General features: G+C 43.4%; 1 protein-coding gene across 3 annotated transcripts in view; it reads right to left on the bottom strand.

Annotated features, from left to right (window-relative positions):
• LOC140718725 (uncharacterized) overlaps positions 1-17,136 on the bottom strand; it is a 204,252-nt gene that overhangs the window by 155,433 nt on the left and 31,683 nt on the right. For all 3 annotated transcript variants that reach the window (XM_073032830.1, XM_073032827.1, XM_073032835.1), the window contains 4 exons: positions 12,823-12,921; positions 11,870-11,974; positions 4,931-5,044; positions 819-893 (listed from right to left, as the gene is read on the bottom strand). In XM_073032830.1, coding sequence (XP_072888931.1) covers positions 819-893; positions 4,931-5,044; positions 11,870-11,974; positions 12,823-12,921 — 393 coding nt within the window. The remainder of the gene's footprint in view (positions 1-818; positions 894-4,930; positions 5,045-11,869; positions 11,975-12,822; positions 12,922-17,136) is intronic.

Consider the following 17,136-nt stretch of genomic DNA (forward strand, 5'->3'; position numbering starts at 1 on the left):
TTCAACAGATAAGTGTGAAGTAGTTCATTTTGGTAGGTCAAATATGATGGCAGAATTTAGTATTAATGGTCAGACTCTTGGTAGTATGGAGGATCAGAGGGATCTTGCAGTCTGAGTCCATAGGACACTCAAAGCAGCTGCACAGGTTGACTCTGTGGTTAAGAAGGTGTACGGTGTATTGGCCTTCATCAATCTTGGAATTGAATTTAGTAGCCAAGAGGTAATGTTGCAGCTATATAGGACCCTGGTCAGACTCCACTTGGAGTACTGTGCTCAGTTCTGGTCGCCTCACTACAGGAAGGATGTGGAAACCATAGAAAGTGTGCAGAGGAGATTTACAAGGATGTTGCCTGGATTGGGGAGCATGCCTTATAAGAATAGGTTGAGTGAACTCAGCCTTTTTCCTTGGAGCGACAGAGGACGATGGATGACTGGTAGAAATGACTAGTTCTGACAAAGATAAACAGTGAAAGCAAGTTACCTAATGTTCCTGAATTCAATCCCGAGTCCAGAAAGGAATGACATGGCCTGAGATTATGTTCAGAAATGCAATCTGATTTTGCATAATTTGTCTATAATTGTCTGAAATTTTGTGTGGCCAATTGTTCTGAACAGAGATTTAAACTAAAATGGACATTCAGATATTTTAAACCTGCACCAGGTTCCCCAGTCCTCAGCTGTGGGGCCAAGGACTGTATGTGTTTGTGGTCCAGATGAAGCAGCTCACAATGTTCTGACAGAGACACTTCATTCTATCCCTCTGCTCAGTACCAAGTACATCATTTCATGTAAATACAGAATTATGTTCAAGCACTTACCTGGAATCGAATTGCTGACAGAAATGCCAAGTAAGAATACCAGGTTAAAGAAACCAGTTTGGAAGAACATCCAACCTAAAAAAAGAAATTAAAGAAAAAAAAAAGAAATTAAAACCATTTGAAATTCTCAGAATCAGAATTCAGACTTAGGTTAATCATCACTGACTATGTCATGAAACTTGTTGTTTTGTGGCAACAGTACATAGCAATAAATAAAATATACTATAAATTACAATAAGATATATAGTTGTGAAAAAGAGCAAAAATAGTGAGGCCATCTTCACAGGTTCATGGTGTTACGCCTGTGCCCAACTCTGAGGGGCCGAATGGTCCCAAAGTAGCCCCCTCCTTTTTGAGAATCGCAAGATCGCTATTAATTCAGGTCAGGAGACCCAGGAAATGAGAGAGAGACGTTTGGAATGTCCTGGCCCCTCAGCGATACAAAGATGGGAAACGGCCATTGTCTCTTGGAGACGGAATTGTGTATTGAGTACTGTGCTATTTATTTGAAGCCCTCAGGGAATGACCAAAAGTGGGCTGGTTGAGGGGAGGCATCCCTCCACCCTGATTGACATCTGAGACCCTGTGAGTCAGGATAAAAGAGGGTCTGGGGAACGGCCCCTTTAGATGCACCAGGAGAAATGCTAGAAATCCCGTGACAGCGTTTAATAGCGACAGCCGGTGGGGCTCGCGTGCGTCCTTTTCCTTGGCCTAGGAATTGGCGGGCGTCCACGGAACGGCTTAGCTAAAAGGACCGACTACAAAAAACGGAACTCTCGAAGGATCGACATCATAAAAAGGAAAAGCTGGCAAGTTTAAACATCTGTCTTTCTCCAACCAAAGGCTGCAGCCTGAATGAACTAAAGTGACTTTTATATTTCCATTGGACAATACATTATCCCCTAGACAACGATAGAGCTATTTCTTATTGATTATTATTATACCCGCGCTTTTAGATTTAGTATTGACGACGTATATTATCTGTATGTTTGCATTGATATTATTTTTGTGTATTTTTATCAATAAATACTATTAAAAATAGTACCATCAGACTTCAACGGACCTCTCTATCTTTGCTGGTAAGTGACCCAGTTATGGGGTACGTAACAATGGACCATTCAGAATTCTGATGACAGAGGGGAAGAAGCTGTTCCTGAATCATTGAATGTGTATCTTCAGGCTCCAGTGCCTCCTCCCTGATGGTAGTAATCCCCCTGAGTTACAATCTACACAACTTATTCAAAACTTGCATCAATGAAGTGCTGCAGTGAACAGAGATGAACCCGGACTTGGTCAGGTTCATTGTGATATTCAGTGTCCTAACATGAGGCAATCAACCAGCTCAGAACTGGACCAGACATTCAAGCATTGGACTGAAGGAGGTTCAGAGAGCTCTCACACACTGGCAACAAGTGGAGAGACCAGGGAGGGACTAAAAGCATCTTCTGGTTCCCTCTGGAAACACTACATTTGATAATTTACTGACCCACAGGCATCACATGTGGAAATGACAGGTACTCTGTAGTTTGTCTGTGTGTACATCCAGTGGATGGGATATCAGGCCACTGTAAATCAGTTCTGCTGAATTATCCCAGTGACCTGGAGGACTGCAATTAAACATTTTGCCAGTGACTGAGTTCCATTTCTGACACTACAGCCTGTTCTGATGCAGAGAATCACAACATCACTGTTTCCAGCTGTTCAATGGCATCGGACAGTGTTCTGGTTCAAATTGAAAACTGAACTCCATGAGGGTGCAGGCCGAACAGTCCACTGTTACCTACCCGTAACGGTTTAAATGAACCAGCAGCAACAGACCACGCCTGGAGTTTGGTTTTGATGTTAAAACCACTATCTTTATTAGTATCTACTTAATATGGCAACTTAAACAAGAATAATCAAAAGTTAACAGTGTTATGAGTATAATTATGTGCAAATATAACTCCCAAACCATTGAGCTTGGGGTGGGGGGGCTCCAGGCTTAAAATCTTGAGATGATAAGGTATGAAAGTTCAGTTCATCCCCAGGTGAATGTCAAGAGAAGGCATTTATGTCATATTCCACAGGTTCCATGGTGGTAATACAGGATAACAATTGCCGTAGGTTTTATCCGTCATCATTCCAAATCCACTTACGAATTATCATCAAAAGCAACTTATCACAGGGGTGCCGACTTCAAAGGGAACTACCACCCAGGCAAGGGTTAACACATAGGTAGATTCCACAAGGTTGCCCCAGTCACACAATGTGATAGCCACCTACCGGAGCAAACTCAGGTTTGCTGGTGTGCTGGGTTGATGCTCCACCCACCCTTGTGGGCACTCGAAAGTTCCAACCAGTGACCCCTTAGTCACTGGCTTCCTTCCATTGTCCAACTCCAACTGCGACTGACTGTGTGTGAGTGAGTGTCCTTGCTTAAATCAAAACAAGCTGCAGAGTCAAGTAGTTTCACCTCTCTTTCTCTCTCTTAGAAAGAATTAAACAGGAGCCGAGAAAGCCAGCGGCTGACATCACTCAGGTACTCTCACTTAAAATGACAGTCCACGGCAAGATAAGCCCAGGGGTTCATCATACCACATGCTGGAACATTTTATTTAAACATGTTGAAAGATTACCTTGAATGTAAAAATAATGCCCTAGTTCCATCCTTGAACATTTGCAGCAACTTATCAGGATGCCATGATGGTTGTGATCGAGATCATACATCTGTCTCTGCTCCTTCAATCTGCCAACAGGATCAACCCTTCGAAATGTTACACATCACTCCAGTACTGAAAATTGTATCTGTCTCCAGATTCATCTGTCTCTATATTCTACCCCATCTCCTTGCCAAGTTTCACATCCACACATCACCCTCACCCATACTCTCCTGTCATTTCTTGGTATCTTTGTATAAAGCAATCACGTTTGCTGTTGTCCAATTTAATGGAAACTTTTCAGAACAGGGAGAACATTTAAATTGCTGCATGAAGTATGTCATTAGCTGCCTCTTTCAGACCCCAGGATGAAGTCCATCTGGATATCCAACTTGTCAGATGGCAGCTCCAACAACTGACTCAGTATTTCTTCCCTGGTGATTGTCATTTTCTCAGATTTGTTGCCCGACACTGGTTCTCACTCAGATTATAGCTCAATGCTCATCAATACTTTCAGAAACCTCTTTGACTTTACAACTCGCTTCCCCTTCCTCTCTGCAGTCTATAAACCTTTATATTTCTGTTCTAATCCCCTCCTTCTCAGCAAGCTTGATCTTTGTGCTTTCAGCAAATTGTTCTTTATCTCTGAATTTACCCCACTAAAGCTCACCACATTTCCTTAATCCTTCAAGCTTTTCTTTGATACCCCACTGTCTGCCCAAGCCTGGGGTCATCTATCCTCATCTTGCTTTACTTGGCTTGGTGATAGACTTCATTTGGTCATTTGCCTGTGAAACAGCCGGGGGTGTTTACTGTACAAACATTGATTCTATTCTTGGAAAACTTCAGTCTGTACTGTGAAGTAGATCTCAAAGTGAACTTTGCCAAGACTTGCTTGAATTAGGCCATGAGGAAGGAATGTCAATATTTTGAACCCTGGATAGTTTACAACTTGGAGAGGAAGAGGGGGAATGTGTTCCCTTGTGCTGACTATCTGGGCGGTGCTGTTGAAAACAAAACTATTGCAAATACCAGGAAAGATCGGTGAGAGGCCTCCCAACACTGAATTCTATCGAGGGTCAGAGGGATACCTATCATGCAAACACCTCACCATCACTGGGATAAAGGGGATTCTGTCCCTCATTCCTCAGCTGATTTCATTTTGAAGTTGAACAACACCACGTGTCAAACACCAGACAGCTGAGATAGCTTCCTCTCAACCCGACGTCTTCTAAAGATCCCTCTGGAGTCAGGTAAGAGATGGTATCACTGTGACCAACACTTCACAACTGGGTGAAAAATGATGCAGTTTCATCCCACAGGTCACTGTGTGTCGGGGGGGGGGGTGTCTGTGGGGGAAAGGGGGTGATTTTTCAAGTTTTCATTCAATTAATGTCTTTGTTAAAATTAGTCACAAATTACTTGGAGAGATGACTGGAGCTTATACAGAAATGTAAATTACACAAAGTCACTTACTTGTATAAAAAATCTTCTTGTAGATCAAGTAAAACAGAAGCATAACATTCACCAATGGCAACATCAGGCCAACAACCTGCAAGGCTTTAATTAAAGCGTCCTTGATGGAATCACCTGCAAGAAAAAATAAATTCAAGTAAGAAAACATGTAACAATTCACCAGAGAAATGACCACAACAGCTGCACAATGTTGCAAACAACCAAACTGTTCCACTTTCATCCTGCAGGGATGGGCATGTGCCAACCTCTGCCCAGTCTTATCGATTGCACGTCCTGTATGGTGGGAAACCTGGAACAGACAATTCACGACCCTGATCAGTTGTCCTCAGAGGTCTCCAGTCCAATCTTTCCAGGTCACCTCCTGCCAATATTCTGCACCAGCCGCTCCTTCTGGTGTTGCAATGGCCACTCCTCTGGGAGTGCACTACACTGACCCACATGATCCAGGGTTTGATTTCCCAACTTCCACAACAATTGGTTATGGAGTTACCCCACAATTTCACTGGAAAGTCACTGAAACTCTCAACCTCTGGCTCGATTCCACATTTTGTCACAAAAGTTCTCCCACTCATTTAGCCAGAGGAGCTCAGGCTGATATCCACAATCTGGTCAGGGGCACATTCGAGGAGAGAAAGTCTCCTTGTGAAGGGCAGGTTGATGCCCAGACAGCTGACAGACACCTGCACATCAGACTTATTGTCACCAGCGACTTTATTTCAGATATCAGGGTCTGATGTTGCATCGTGCCAGGAACAGGAGTGTGTCTGACAGCTCTTTACATTTTTCATATCGTTTCAATGATGTCACACAGGAACTGAAAAATTCAGCCAACTCCTGTGAGCGGGGGCAGAGTGAACTTCTCCACGTGAGAAACAGAACCTGTAATCTCACAGCATCTTTTACCAGTCTCTGGTCCAGACAGTGAAGTACTTTCAGTGCAGTCACTGTTGGAGGGAATGAGACTCAGTTTGTACTGAGTAAGGCTGAACAAACAGTCATGTAAAAGCTGGCTTTGTGCTGTTGGTTATCAGAATTATTTTTCTGATACTGGGGAGAAATCCTTTGCTCTTTTGGAAATAACACCAAAGGATCATTTACACCTTCCCGAAGAAGGCAGATGGGACTCTGGCTTAATGTCTCATCCAAAAGTGGAGATCTCTCAACGTGCAACACTTCCTCCACACTGCTTCTGAGAATGTGGGTGATGCTGGTAAAGCCACAGATATTCCCTGTCCGTTTACCCTGACAGGGGGATGGTGAGCCTCCCACTGGAACCTCTGTTGTTCTCATGGTGATGCTGGGTGTTGGTCTGTTGTTTAAGAGGGGCAGCAAGGACAAGCCCGGGAACTACAGCCTGGTCAGCCTGACATCAGTGGTGGGGAAGTTACTGGAGGGAATTCTGAGGGACAGGATCTACCAGGATTTCATTAGACAGAATCTGATTAGGAGGAGACATCATAGCTTTATGTACAGGAAGTCATGGTTGATGAATCGTTCAGAGTTTTTTTTGAAGAGATAACCAAAAGGGTAGATAGGACAATGAATGTTATCTATTTTGACATGATCCTGACATGAATCCAGGGGCTTCCAGGAGGATTCAAAATTGGTTCCGAGTTAGAAAATTGTTTTCCATTATAGAAGCTGGTGACTCGTGGTGTGATGCAGGTATCAGTGTAGGGACTCTAGTTATTTGGTATTTTTATCAGTGATTTGGATGCAAAAGCGCAAGGTTTGATCAATAAGTTTGCATATTACACAAAATTAGGTGTTGTCGTTGATAGTGAGGGCAGCTATTGTGGGTTGCAGGGGGATTTTTGACCATTTAGGAAAGAGGGCTGAGGAGTGTCAAATGGATTTCAATTCCAATGGAACCTTCTCCCAATCAAGAGAACTTGAGAAAATTAATACCGATCATAAATTACAACTCTAGTTCATTCTTTTAGACCCCAGGATGAAGTCCATCTTGACCTGGGACCTGGCAGATGGAAGCTCTGACAATATGCTCAGTACCTCTTCCCTGGTGATGATAATGTACCCAGTTTACTGCCCCAAATGGTTCTCCCTCAGACAATGGATCAATATTAAAATGCTGATCTGTTCTTTCAGACCCCTCTGACTTTACATTTCACTCCCCGTCTCTCTCAGTCTACAAGTTTCTGTATTTCTGCATCCATTTCCTCCTGTCCACCTGAGACAACCTGATCGTCATCACTTTGTGCTTTGAGCTGTCTTGTTCCTTATCTTCAATTTACCCCCAATAAAGCTCTCTATCCCTCCCCGATCCATTAAACTCTTCTTTAATACACAAGAGAAGATGGCGGCGCGACAGAAGCGCGCAGCGGCTACTCTAGGATGAATATCTGTTATCTGTTAAGTAGAATGCCGTGCACAATCCTGATTTGATGGAGACAGATGTGAGAAGCACAGAGGAACATCTGGTGAAACTTCTGACATGCCTGTTTCACTGCTGCTGTTACTGTGCAATCAAAAAATCTCCAGAGAGGAAGGCCTCGAATCCTCGGCTCTGCCTGTTGCTTGGCAGCTGGGGCCAGGGTCGAAGCGCTCGGCAGAGATGGTGTTCAGTGCTTGGTGTTGGAGGGTTGATCGGAGGCTTGAAGTTTTCGGGCGGTCTCAGAGTTGGCTGTGGTCGGGTGCTTCCAGGGGCTGCATCGGCAAGTTTTGCGACACTGGAGGTTCGTGGCAGGAAGAGTTTTCCTTCCTTCTACCGTCTGCGTGAGATGATGGGCTATTGGGGACATTGAGACTTTTTTTTAACAGTGTCCATGGTCTGCTCGTATCAAATTACGGTATTGCTTTACACTGTGGTAACTATATGTTATAATTATGTGGTTTTTGTCAGTTAGTCTTGGTCTGTCTTGTGTTTCTGTGATATCATACTGGAGGAGCATTGTATCATTTCTTAATGCATGCATTACTATATGACAAGAAACGAGGACTGAGTGTCCTCATAATCTAATCTAAAAACTCTCTGACCAAACCTGGGGTCATCTGGCCTTTTCCTGATTCCTGTCTCTTGGTGACAGACTTCATTTGGTAATTTGGCTGTGAATCAACAGAGGACATTTACACTACAAACACCAGTAGCTATTGGCAATATTTTTGGATAACTACAGTCTCTGTGCTAAGTTATTCTCAAAGTGAACTTAGCTAGGACTTGCAAGAATTAGGCCATGAGGAAGGAATGTCACTATTTTGAACATTGAATGGTTTATAACTTGAGAAAGAAGAGGGTGTTCCCTTGCATTAATTGATTGGAAGGTGCCATTGAAAACAAAATTGGAATCAGAATCAGGTTCATTATCACCAACATGTGACATTAAATTTGTTAACTTAACAGCAGCAGTTCAATGCGATACATAAAATAGAAGAAAAATTAATAAATAAATCTTATTCAGTATACTTTATACAGTATACGTATATTGAATAGATTAAAATTCATGTAAAAAAATCTGAAATACTATATATTTAAAAAAAGCCAGGTAGTGTCCAAGGGTTCAATGTCCATTTAGGAATTGGATGGCAGAGGGGAAGAAGCTGTTCCTGAATCGCTGAGTGTGTGCCTTCAGGCTTCTGTATCTCCAACCTGATGGTAACAGTGAGAAAAGGGCAGGCCCTGGGTGCTGGGGATCCTTCATAAAGGATGCCACCTTTCTGAGACACTGCATCCTGAAAGTGTCCTGGGTACTTTGTAGGCTAGTACCCAAGATGGATTCTGACTAAATTTACAACCCTCTGCATCTTCTTTTGATCCTGTGGAGTTGTCCCTCCATACCAGAGAGTGATGCAGCCTGTCGATATGTTGAGACCAGGTTAGATCCTTGGAGATTTTGACACCCAGGAACTTGAAACTGCTCACTCTCTCCACTTCTGATCCCTCTATGAGAATTGGTATGTGTTCCCTTTTTACCCTCCAGAGGTCCAGAGTCAGCTCTTTCACCTTACTGACATTGAGTGCCAGGCTGTTGCTGCGACACCACTCCACCAGTTGGCATATCTCACTCCTGTACGCCCTCTCGTTACAACCTGAGATTCTACCAACAATGGTTGTATCATCAGCAAATTTATAGATGGTATTTGAGCTATGCCCAGCCACACAGTCATGTGTATACAGAGAGTAGAGCAGTGGGCTAAGCACACACCCCTGAGGTGCGCCAGTGTTGATCGTCAGCGATATTATCACCAATCCGCACAGATTGTGGTCTTCCGGTTAGGAAGTCGAGGATCCATTTGCAGATAAAGGTACAGAAGCCCAGGTTCTGCAACTTCTCAATCAGGATTGTGGGAATGATGGTATTAAATTCAGAGCTATAGTCAATGAACAGCATCATGACATAGATGCTTCTGTTGTCCAGGTGGTCTAAAACTGTGTGGAGAGTCATTCAGATTGCATCTGCCGTTGACCTATTGTGGCGATAGGCAAATTGCACCAGGTCCATGTCCTTGCTGAGGCAGGAGTTCAGTCTCGTCATGACCAACCTCTCAAAGCATTTCATCACTGTCGATGTGAGTGCTACCGGGCGATCGTCATTAAGGCAGCTCACGTTATTCTTCTTAGCCACTGGTATAATTGTTGCCTTTTGAAGCAAGTGAGAACTTCTGCCTATAGCAGTGAGAGGTTAATAATGTCCTTGAATACTTCTGCCAGTTGGTTGGCACAGGTTTTCAGAGCCTTTCCAGGTACTCCATTGGGACCTTCCACCTTGTACGGTTCACTCTCTTTAAAGACAGCCTAACAACAGCCTCTGAGACAGAGATCACAGTGTGATCAGGTGCAGCAGGGATCGACACAGCTGTAGTTGTATTCTCCCTTTCAAACCAGGCATAGAAGGCATTGAGTTCATCTGGTAATGAAGCATCGCTGCCATTTATGCTATTAGGTTTCACTTTTTAGGGAATAATGTCTTGCAAACCCTGCCAAAGTTGTCGTGCATCTGATGTTGCTTCCAACCTCATTCAAAATTGTTTCCTTACCCTTGAAACAGTCCTCCACAAATTCTACCTGGTTTTCTGGTACAGGTCTGGATGGCCAGTCTTGAATGCCACAAATCTAGCCTTCCGCAGACGACGTACCTCCTGGTTCATCCATGGCTTTTGGTCTGAGAATGTGCAGTAAGTCTTTGCAGGCACACACTCATCCACACAGGGTTTAATGTAGTTGGTAAAAACTGCAGCGTACTCATCCAGGTTCAAAGATGAATCCCTGAATATAGTCCAGTACACCGATTCAAAGCAGTCCTGTAGACGCTCCTGTGCTTCCCTTGTCCAAACCTTCTTGGTCCTCACTGCTGGTGCTGCAGTCTTCAGTCTCTGCCTGTGCTCAGGGAATGGAAGTACAGCCAGGTGATCAGACTTCCCGAAGTGAGGGTGTGGAATAGCACGGTAGGCATCCTTGATGGTGGTGTAACAGTTGTCCAGTGTGTTGTTTCCTCTGGAATTGCAAGTGATCTGTTGATGGTAATTGCTTAGTGACTTTTTCAGACTAGCCTGGTTAAAATCTCCCAAAACAATGCTGAAGGCATGAGGATGCGCTGTTTCATGCATGTTGATCCCATTGCTCAGATCATCTAAAGCCTGATTGACATTGGCCTGAGGTGGAATGTATACTGCTACCAAAATGACCCCGGAGAACTCCCGTGGTAGGTAAAAAGGACGGCACTTAACTGCTAGATATTCCAGGCCTGGTGAGCAGAATTGGGACAGCACTGGTATATTTGTGCACCAAGAAGAGTTGATCATGAGGCATACTCCTCCACCTCTGCTTTTGAGAGACTCTATAGATCTATCCTGATGGTGTATAGTAAACCCGTCGATCTGAATCACTGCATTCAGCATGGAAGGGGTTAACCAGGTCCTAACCAGTGTCCTAGGGACACACGTGGTCCTAATGTCCCTCTGATTCAGCACCCTGTCTCTGAGATCATCGATTTTATTCACTGGAGACTGCACATTTGCAGCAAGACAGTCAGTATTGGGAGTTTAAAACCCTGTTTCCTTAAACACACTTTGTAACCCCGATCTGCAACCATGCTTCCTCCGTGGGCACTTCCATCCACAATCAGAGTTGTTTCCGTCAGTTTTAAGCAGCGATAGTTAATTTAAATGCTTTAAGACATCTTTGTACATTCAGCCAGAGACTCATTCCACCGAGATGCAACAATGAGCGTCATAGGAAGTCATTCCTACCTGTGGCCATCAAACTTTACAACTCCTCCCTTGGAGTGTCGGACACCCTGAGCCAATAGGCTGGTCCTCGACTTATTTCCACTTGGCATAATTTACTTATTATTATTTAATTATTTATGGTTATATATTGCTATATTTCTACACTATTCTTGGTTGGTGCGACTGTAATGAAACCCCATTTCCCTTGGGATCAATAAAGTATGTCTGTCTGTGTTGACTGTACTGACCTTGGACGTAGTTGTGCTTTTTAGCTGTATCAGTCTGAAACAAGAATATTTAATCAAATATCTAATCAAGATTGTTAACAGCCTGAAGGAGAGGCCTTCCCACACCCAACTGTATCAAGGATGAGAAACACTCACTCACTCAGCTCACCATCATTGGGATCCTTTACACCAACCTGATATGATGCTGAAATTTGACAACACCATGATCAAACACCAGTGAGCTGAGACACGTTCCTCTCCAGACTACTTTTTCTAAAGACCCTCTGGAGTCAGATCAGAGGTGACTCCAGAATCATTCCAGCTGTGGTGACACTGTAAATCAGAATTTCATAACTGGGAAAAATGTCAGACAATTTCATCCCACAGGTCACAGGGATCCAGAGGGGTCAGTGGGGGTGAAGATTATTCAGGGTTTTTTCTTTTCTATCTTTTTATTAAAATGAGTCTAAAATTACTTGGAGATGTGACTGGAGTTGATACACAAGTGTGAAAATATGATGACAGATACCTTCATCCAAATCCTTTTTTATGTACCGGCACATCAGGATTAAAATGAACGCAATTGGCAGTACGATTGACAAAACGATACTGACAGGTCCTGCGGTGGAAAGCCCTGCAATTAAAAATAAATTCAAATGAGTAAATGTAACAATTTATCAGAGAAATGACCACAACAGCCGTCTATTGTTACAAACAACCAAACTATTCCACTTATCTCCACATGGCAGGAGATGTTCCAGCCCTGCCCAACTTGCTAACTTTGTCTACATGACTGAACCAACTGACTCTGCATGGCCTCCGATGTGGGATAACAACACGCTGACCTGTTATTCCAGACCTGAATTATTCCCTGCAGTCTAATCTATCCTGGTCACTTGCTGTCAATATTCTGCACTGGCTGCATCTTCTGGTGTTCCAATGGCCACACCTTGAGGAGTGCACGACACTGCAGCCAGACATCCCACATGGTCCATGGTTTGACTCTCCTGACATCCACAACAGATGGTTATGGAGCTGTCCCAATATTTCACTGGTAGTCACTGAGTCACCCAAGCTCAATCTCAAATCATCAGTTTCTGATTCATCTGCCGCTGATAACTGGACCCAGTCGTTAACCCTCGCAAGGGTGGGTGGGTGCAATTGCTTACTGGCTCCATTCCACACTTGTCAAGTAATTTTTCCCATTACTTTTGCAAGAGGGAGTTCTTGCTGATATCAATGATGTGGTCAGGATACACTTGAGGAGATAATGCTGTTATTTGGAGGGAACATTGACGTACATGTGGTTATTTGACACTTACATAATGCTCATTGTCACCCAGTTGTGGGTCTGAGGACTGCAGGTGCTGGTGGTCCTGATAAAGCATCTGACAATGTACTGACTGAGATACTCAATGCATTCCAACCACCCTGCAGAGAACTGAGTTCATCACTTTCACACAAGTTTATTTGACCATATACCAGATGTAGTGCTGACGATCCAGGCAATGACGAAACAATTGATGAGGACAATGTCACAGGCGACTTTCAACTTCCACCAAATTGTGATCATCTTAGAACCTTTTCAAAAATAAAAAAGAAATTTACAACATTTGATAACCAAACAATATAAATGATTTAACACATGCATCAATGGACAAATGTCCCGGTAACAGACCTTGACTCAGGGTTGTTTCGATTGGTGATGATATTGCATGTCCTAAACATCAAGCAACCCAAACAACTCTGAAATGGATCAGATGTCAGAGCTTTGGATTGAAGGAGGTTCAGGAGTTCACTCACCACTGCAGCAAATGGGGAGCTCAGAGAGACACAAAACACAGTTTGTGGCTGCTACCAGGATTTGTTTTACATTTGATAACTTAGATAAACCCTCAGCCAGTGACTGTGCATGTGGAAACAGATAGACTGCAGCTTCCCTCTGGACATGTCCAGCAGATAAGGCAACAGCCACTGTCGATATTCTCTGCTGTATTCCCTCATGATCTCAGGGGCTGAGACTGACATCAAGTTGCCAGTGTTAACAAAAACCAACCCCAGCTGTAACACTGAGGTTCCACTGTTTGACTGTGAATCCTGTTCTGATGCCGAGGACTGGAACAGCTGCTCACAGCATCAGGCAGTGGCTTATTCCAACATTGAAACTAAACAGCTCAAGGGTACAGGCTGAACTGTCCAAAAGCTGGGATATTTAATACAGATAAGGGGAGAGGTTGTCCAGGACATCCAGTGGTGAGCAATGCACACGATCCAAGGACACCTCTCTTGTAGTGGTTTTTGTTCATTTCCAATTGCTCTCAAGAAAGGGGGGGTGGAAGAGCTGGTTTCTTATTTTGCACCCACCACCTAAATTCCCACCCTCTTCAGACCCCACATTTCTGAAAAAGAATTTCTCTCAGTTTCCTCACAAATGCTCTTTCAAATTCTTAGCCTTATCATCCAAATCGCAGGAGTTACTGAGGTGTTGAATCAAACCCTCTTCATATCACCGAATCCCCTCTCCCCATTATAACTATAACTCATTCACCTGAGACTCTGCCCATTGGCACAACTTCCATCACTATACACTCAAGATTAACAGGCCTGAACACCGTGTCTGATAAACTGGTTTAACTAATCACAAATCGATTCAGCTCTTGCCCACTGAACTATTTGAAGATGAACTAGAATCCAAAGTTATCCCCCAGGTCATCACCCTGATGTTTTTCAACAATATGAACCAAACCGTGAATGTTTGTGTAAAAATAAAACAAGCTGCATCAGGTCTCAACCTGAAATGTTCACAACCCCTTTACCTCAGACAAGAGAAAATCTGCAGATGCTGGAAATCCGAGGAATACACACAAAATGCTGGAGGAACTCGGCAGGCCAGGCAGAACAAAGCAGAGTCGATGTTTCGGGCCGAAACCCTTCGGCAGGACCATTTTGTGTGTGAAACCCCTTTACCTTCACAGATGCTGCTGACCCACCGAGTTCCTCCAGCAACTTGTTTTCTGTTCCTGATCCCAGTGTCATCAGTCTCCTGTCTCCATGGAGACTTGTGGGTCAGACTATTCATCAGCCTCTCTCCTTTCTCTGTCCTTGTTGCCCATCATGGAATTTTATCTTAGTCTAGATTTTATCCCACTACCTCCCCACATTAAACTTATCCATGAAGCATACCTTCCATTCATTACCAATTTCCCTTCCAGCACTGAATGTTAACAAATTTGACAGGACTGATCTCCCACCTATTAAACCTCCAACATTACCCCTCTCATAGACCAACCACTAACCACTCCCCCACCCCACACCCAACTTCAAGATTTCTACTGTCATTGTAATTGAGTTTCTCCATCACCAGCCGACCTTTCCTTGTTACAAATCTTTGTTGGCATCTCCTAAATCAGTGGGAAATTTGCTGTTTGAATATCTGGGTTCCCAGTCCTGTTAAACTAGTGAAGCAGTTTTGGTCACCCTCCTACAGGAGTGATGCCATCAGCTGGAAAGTGTGCACAGGAGACTTGTGTAAGGATGTTGCCAGGACCTACAGAGTCATAGAAAAGTACAGCACAGAAACAGGCCCTTTGTCCCATGTAGTCTATGCCGAACCATTTAAACTGCCTACTCCCATCGACCTGCACCTGGACCATATACCCTACCATCCATGCACCTATTCAAACTTCCCTTAAACATTGAAATTGAGCTTGCATGAAACACTTGTGCTGGCACTTTGTTACAGACTCTCACAAATCTCTGAATGAACAAGTTTCCTCTTAGACTTTCACCTTAAACCTTCCACTTTCCACCTTTCTAGTTTAAGAAAATCAACGCACTTGGAGTTGGAGCCATATTGGTTGGAGTGAATGATTTGGAGGGGAGAAGATGGGACAAAGGAGTTCCGATGCGTGTCCAACTAACCCAGGTATGAGAATGGGTTGCTCTAAGAACTGAGCCAAATTCAAGAGGTCAAGAATGGCTCCTTTGGCAGTGAAATACTGGTCTGAACCGATCCGCCGGGCAGTGTATTCAAGGCTCCTAATATGAGGTAGAATCCACTGTTTGGACCATCTAAATGACGGCCCATATAGACTGAAAAGCCAGGATGTCGAGAGTCAGATGAGGTTGGATCACTCTGGGCACTGAGCCGATTTGGAGAGGTTGAGGACAGCTCTTTGGAAAGCTAAAGCTCAGCCCATAATGATTCACCAGAAGCAGGGCCCGGGTTCTAATGCAAGGTTCTAACATCTTCAACCACTGAGGTTTGGAGGTTCAAAGGTCTTTTTTGTGGGTTAATTTATTATTTTACTTTCTTATGGACATGTGTTTTTTTATTCTCTGCACATTGGGTGTTAGACAGACTTTTTCCAGATATATGGGGTTAGTGTTTGTGTTTCTTTGTTTCATGGCTGCCTGGTAGGAGATGAACTTCAAGGTTGTATAATGTATACATTCTTTGATAATAAAAAGTACTTTGAACTTTGAATTTAAACACCGACTCAGATAGTCTGGGGGTTTCCCTCTCCACGACGCTAAGGCTGTGAGACTGCTCCCGGTTGCTGCACTTCTTGTCTGTGAACTTTGCAGCTGTTTACCCCGTTAAAATGAAGAAGTGAATACGGAGGCTTTGGGCCTACTCCAGGCTGCTCCAGGGATTTGGATCTAAAGACTCAGTTTGGTTGGGAATGCTGTTGTTGTTGCTCGCTTCTATTGTTTATATGATTTGTTTTGGTGTTTCTGTTTCTCTTTCTCTCTGGGCACTGGGGAGTTGGTCTCATTTTTTTCAATTTCTTTCAAGTTCCTTGCTTTGTGACTGCCTGTAAGCAAACAAATCTCAACGTTGTATAATTTCTACATTCTTTGATAATAAATGGACTTTGAAGCTTAACCCATGACCTCTATTTGTCGATTCACCCAGCCTCAGTGGAAAAAACCTGCTTGTATTTACCCTATCTATACCTTCATAAATTTGTATACCTCTGTCAAATCTCCCCCCAAACTTCTACGTTCCAAGGAATAAAGTTCTAATTTATTCAATCTTTCCTTATCACTCAGATCCTCTAACATCCTTACAAATTTTCTCTGCATTCTTTCAACCTTATTTACATCTTTCCTGTTGGTAGGTGACCAAAACTGCACACAGTACTCCAAGTTAGGCTTCACCAATTTCATATACAACGTCAACATAACATCCCACTCCTGTACTCAATATATTAATTTAAGAGGACCAATGTGCCGAAAGATTTCTTTATGACCCTCTCTTACTGTGACACCTCTTTCAATGAATTATGAACCTGTATTTCCAGATCCCCTTGTTTTACCACACTCCTCAGTGCCCTACCATTCTCTGTGTAAGACCTGCCCTGGTTGGTCCTCCCAAAGTGCATCAACAAGAATTTGTCTGCATTAAATTCCATCTGCCATATTTCAGCCCATTTTTCCAGCTGGTCTAGATCCCCCCACAAGCAATAATAGCCTTGCTCACTGTCCACAACACCCCCACGCTTGGTGTCAGCCACAAATTTACTGATCCAGTGAATCACATTATCAACCAGATTGTTGACATAGATGACAAACAACAGCAGACCCAGCACCGACCCCTGTGGAAATAAATTTTCAAAACAGATTACAGTTCAAGAATAGCAGCAAAACCTCCAGCTCCTAGCATTAATATAATGAAAAGTACTCTCTCAAAATTATTTACATCTTTCCTGTAGGTAGGTGACCAAAATTACACACAGTACTCCAAATTAGACCTTACCAAAGTTTTAGACAACTTCAACCTAAGCATCTCCT

This window comes from Hemitrygon akajei, chromosome 2 (assembly GCF_048418815.1).
Source record: "Hemitrygon akajei chromosome 2, sHemAka1.3, whole genome shotgun sequence".
NCBI classification, from domain to species: Eukaryota; Metazoa; Chordata; class Chondrichthyes; order Myliobatiformes; family Dasyatidae; genus Hemitrygon; species Hemitrygon akajei.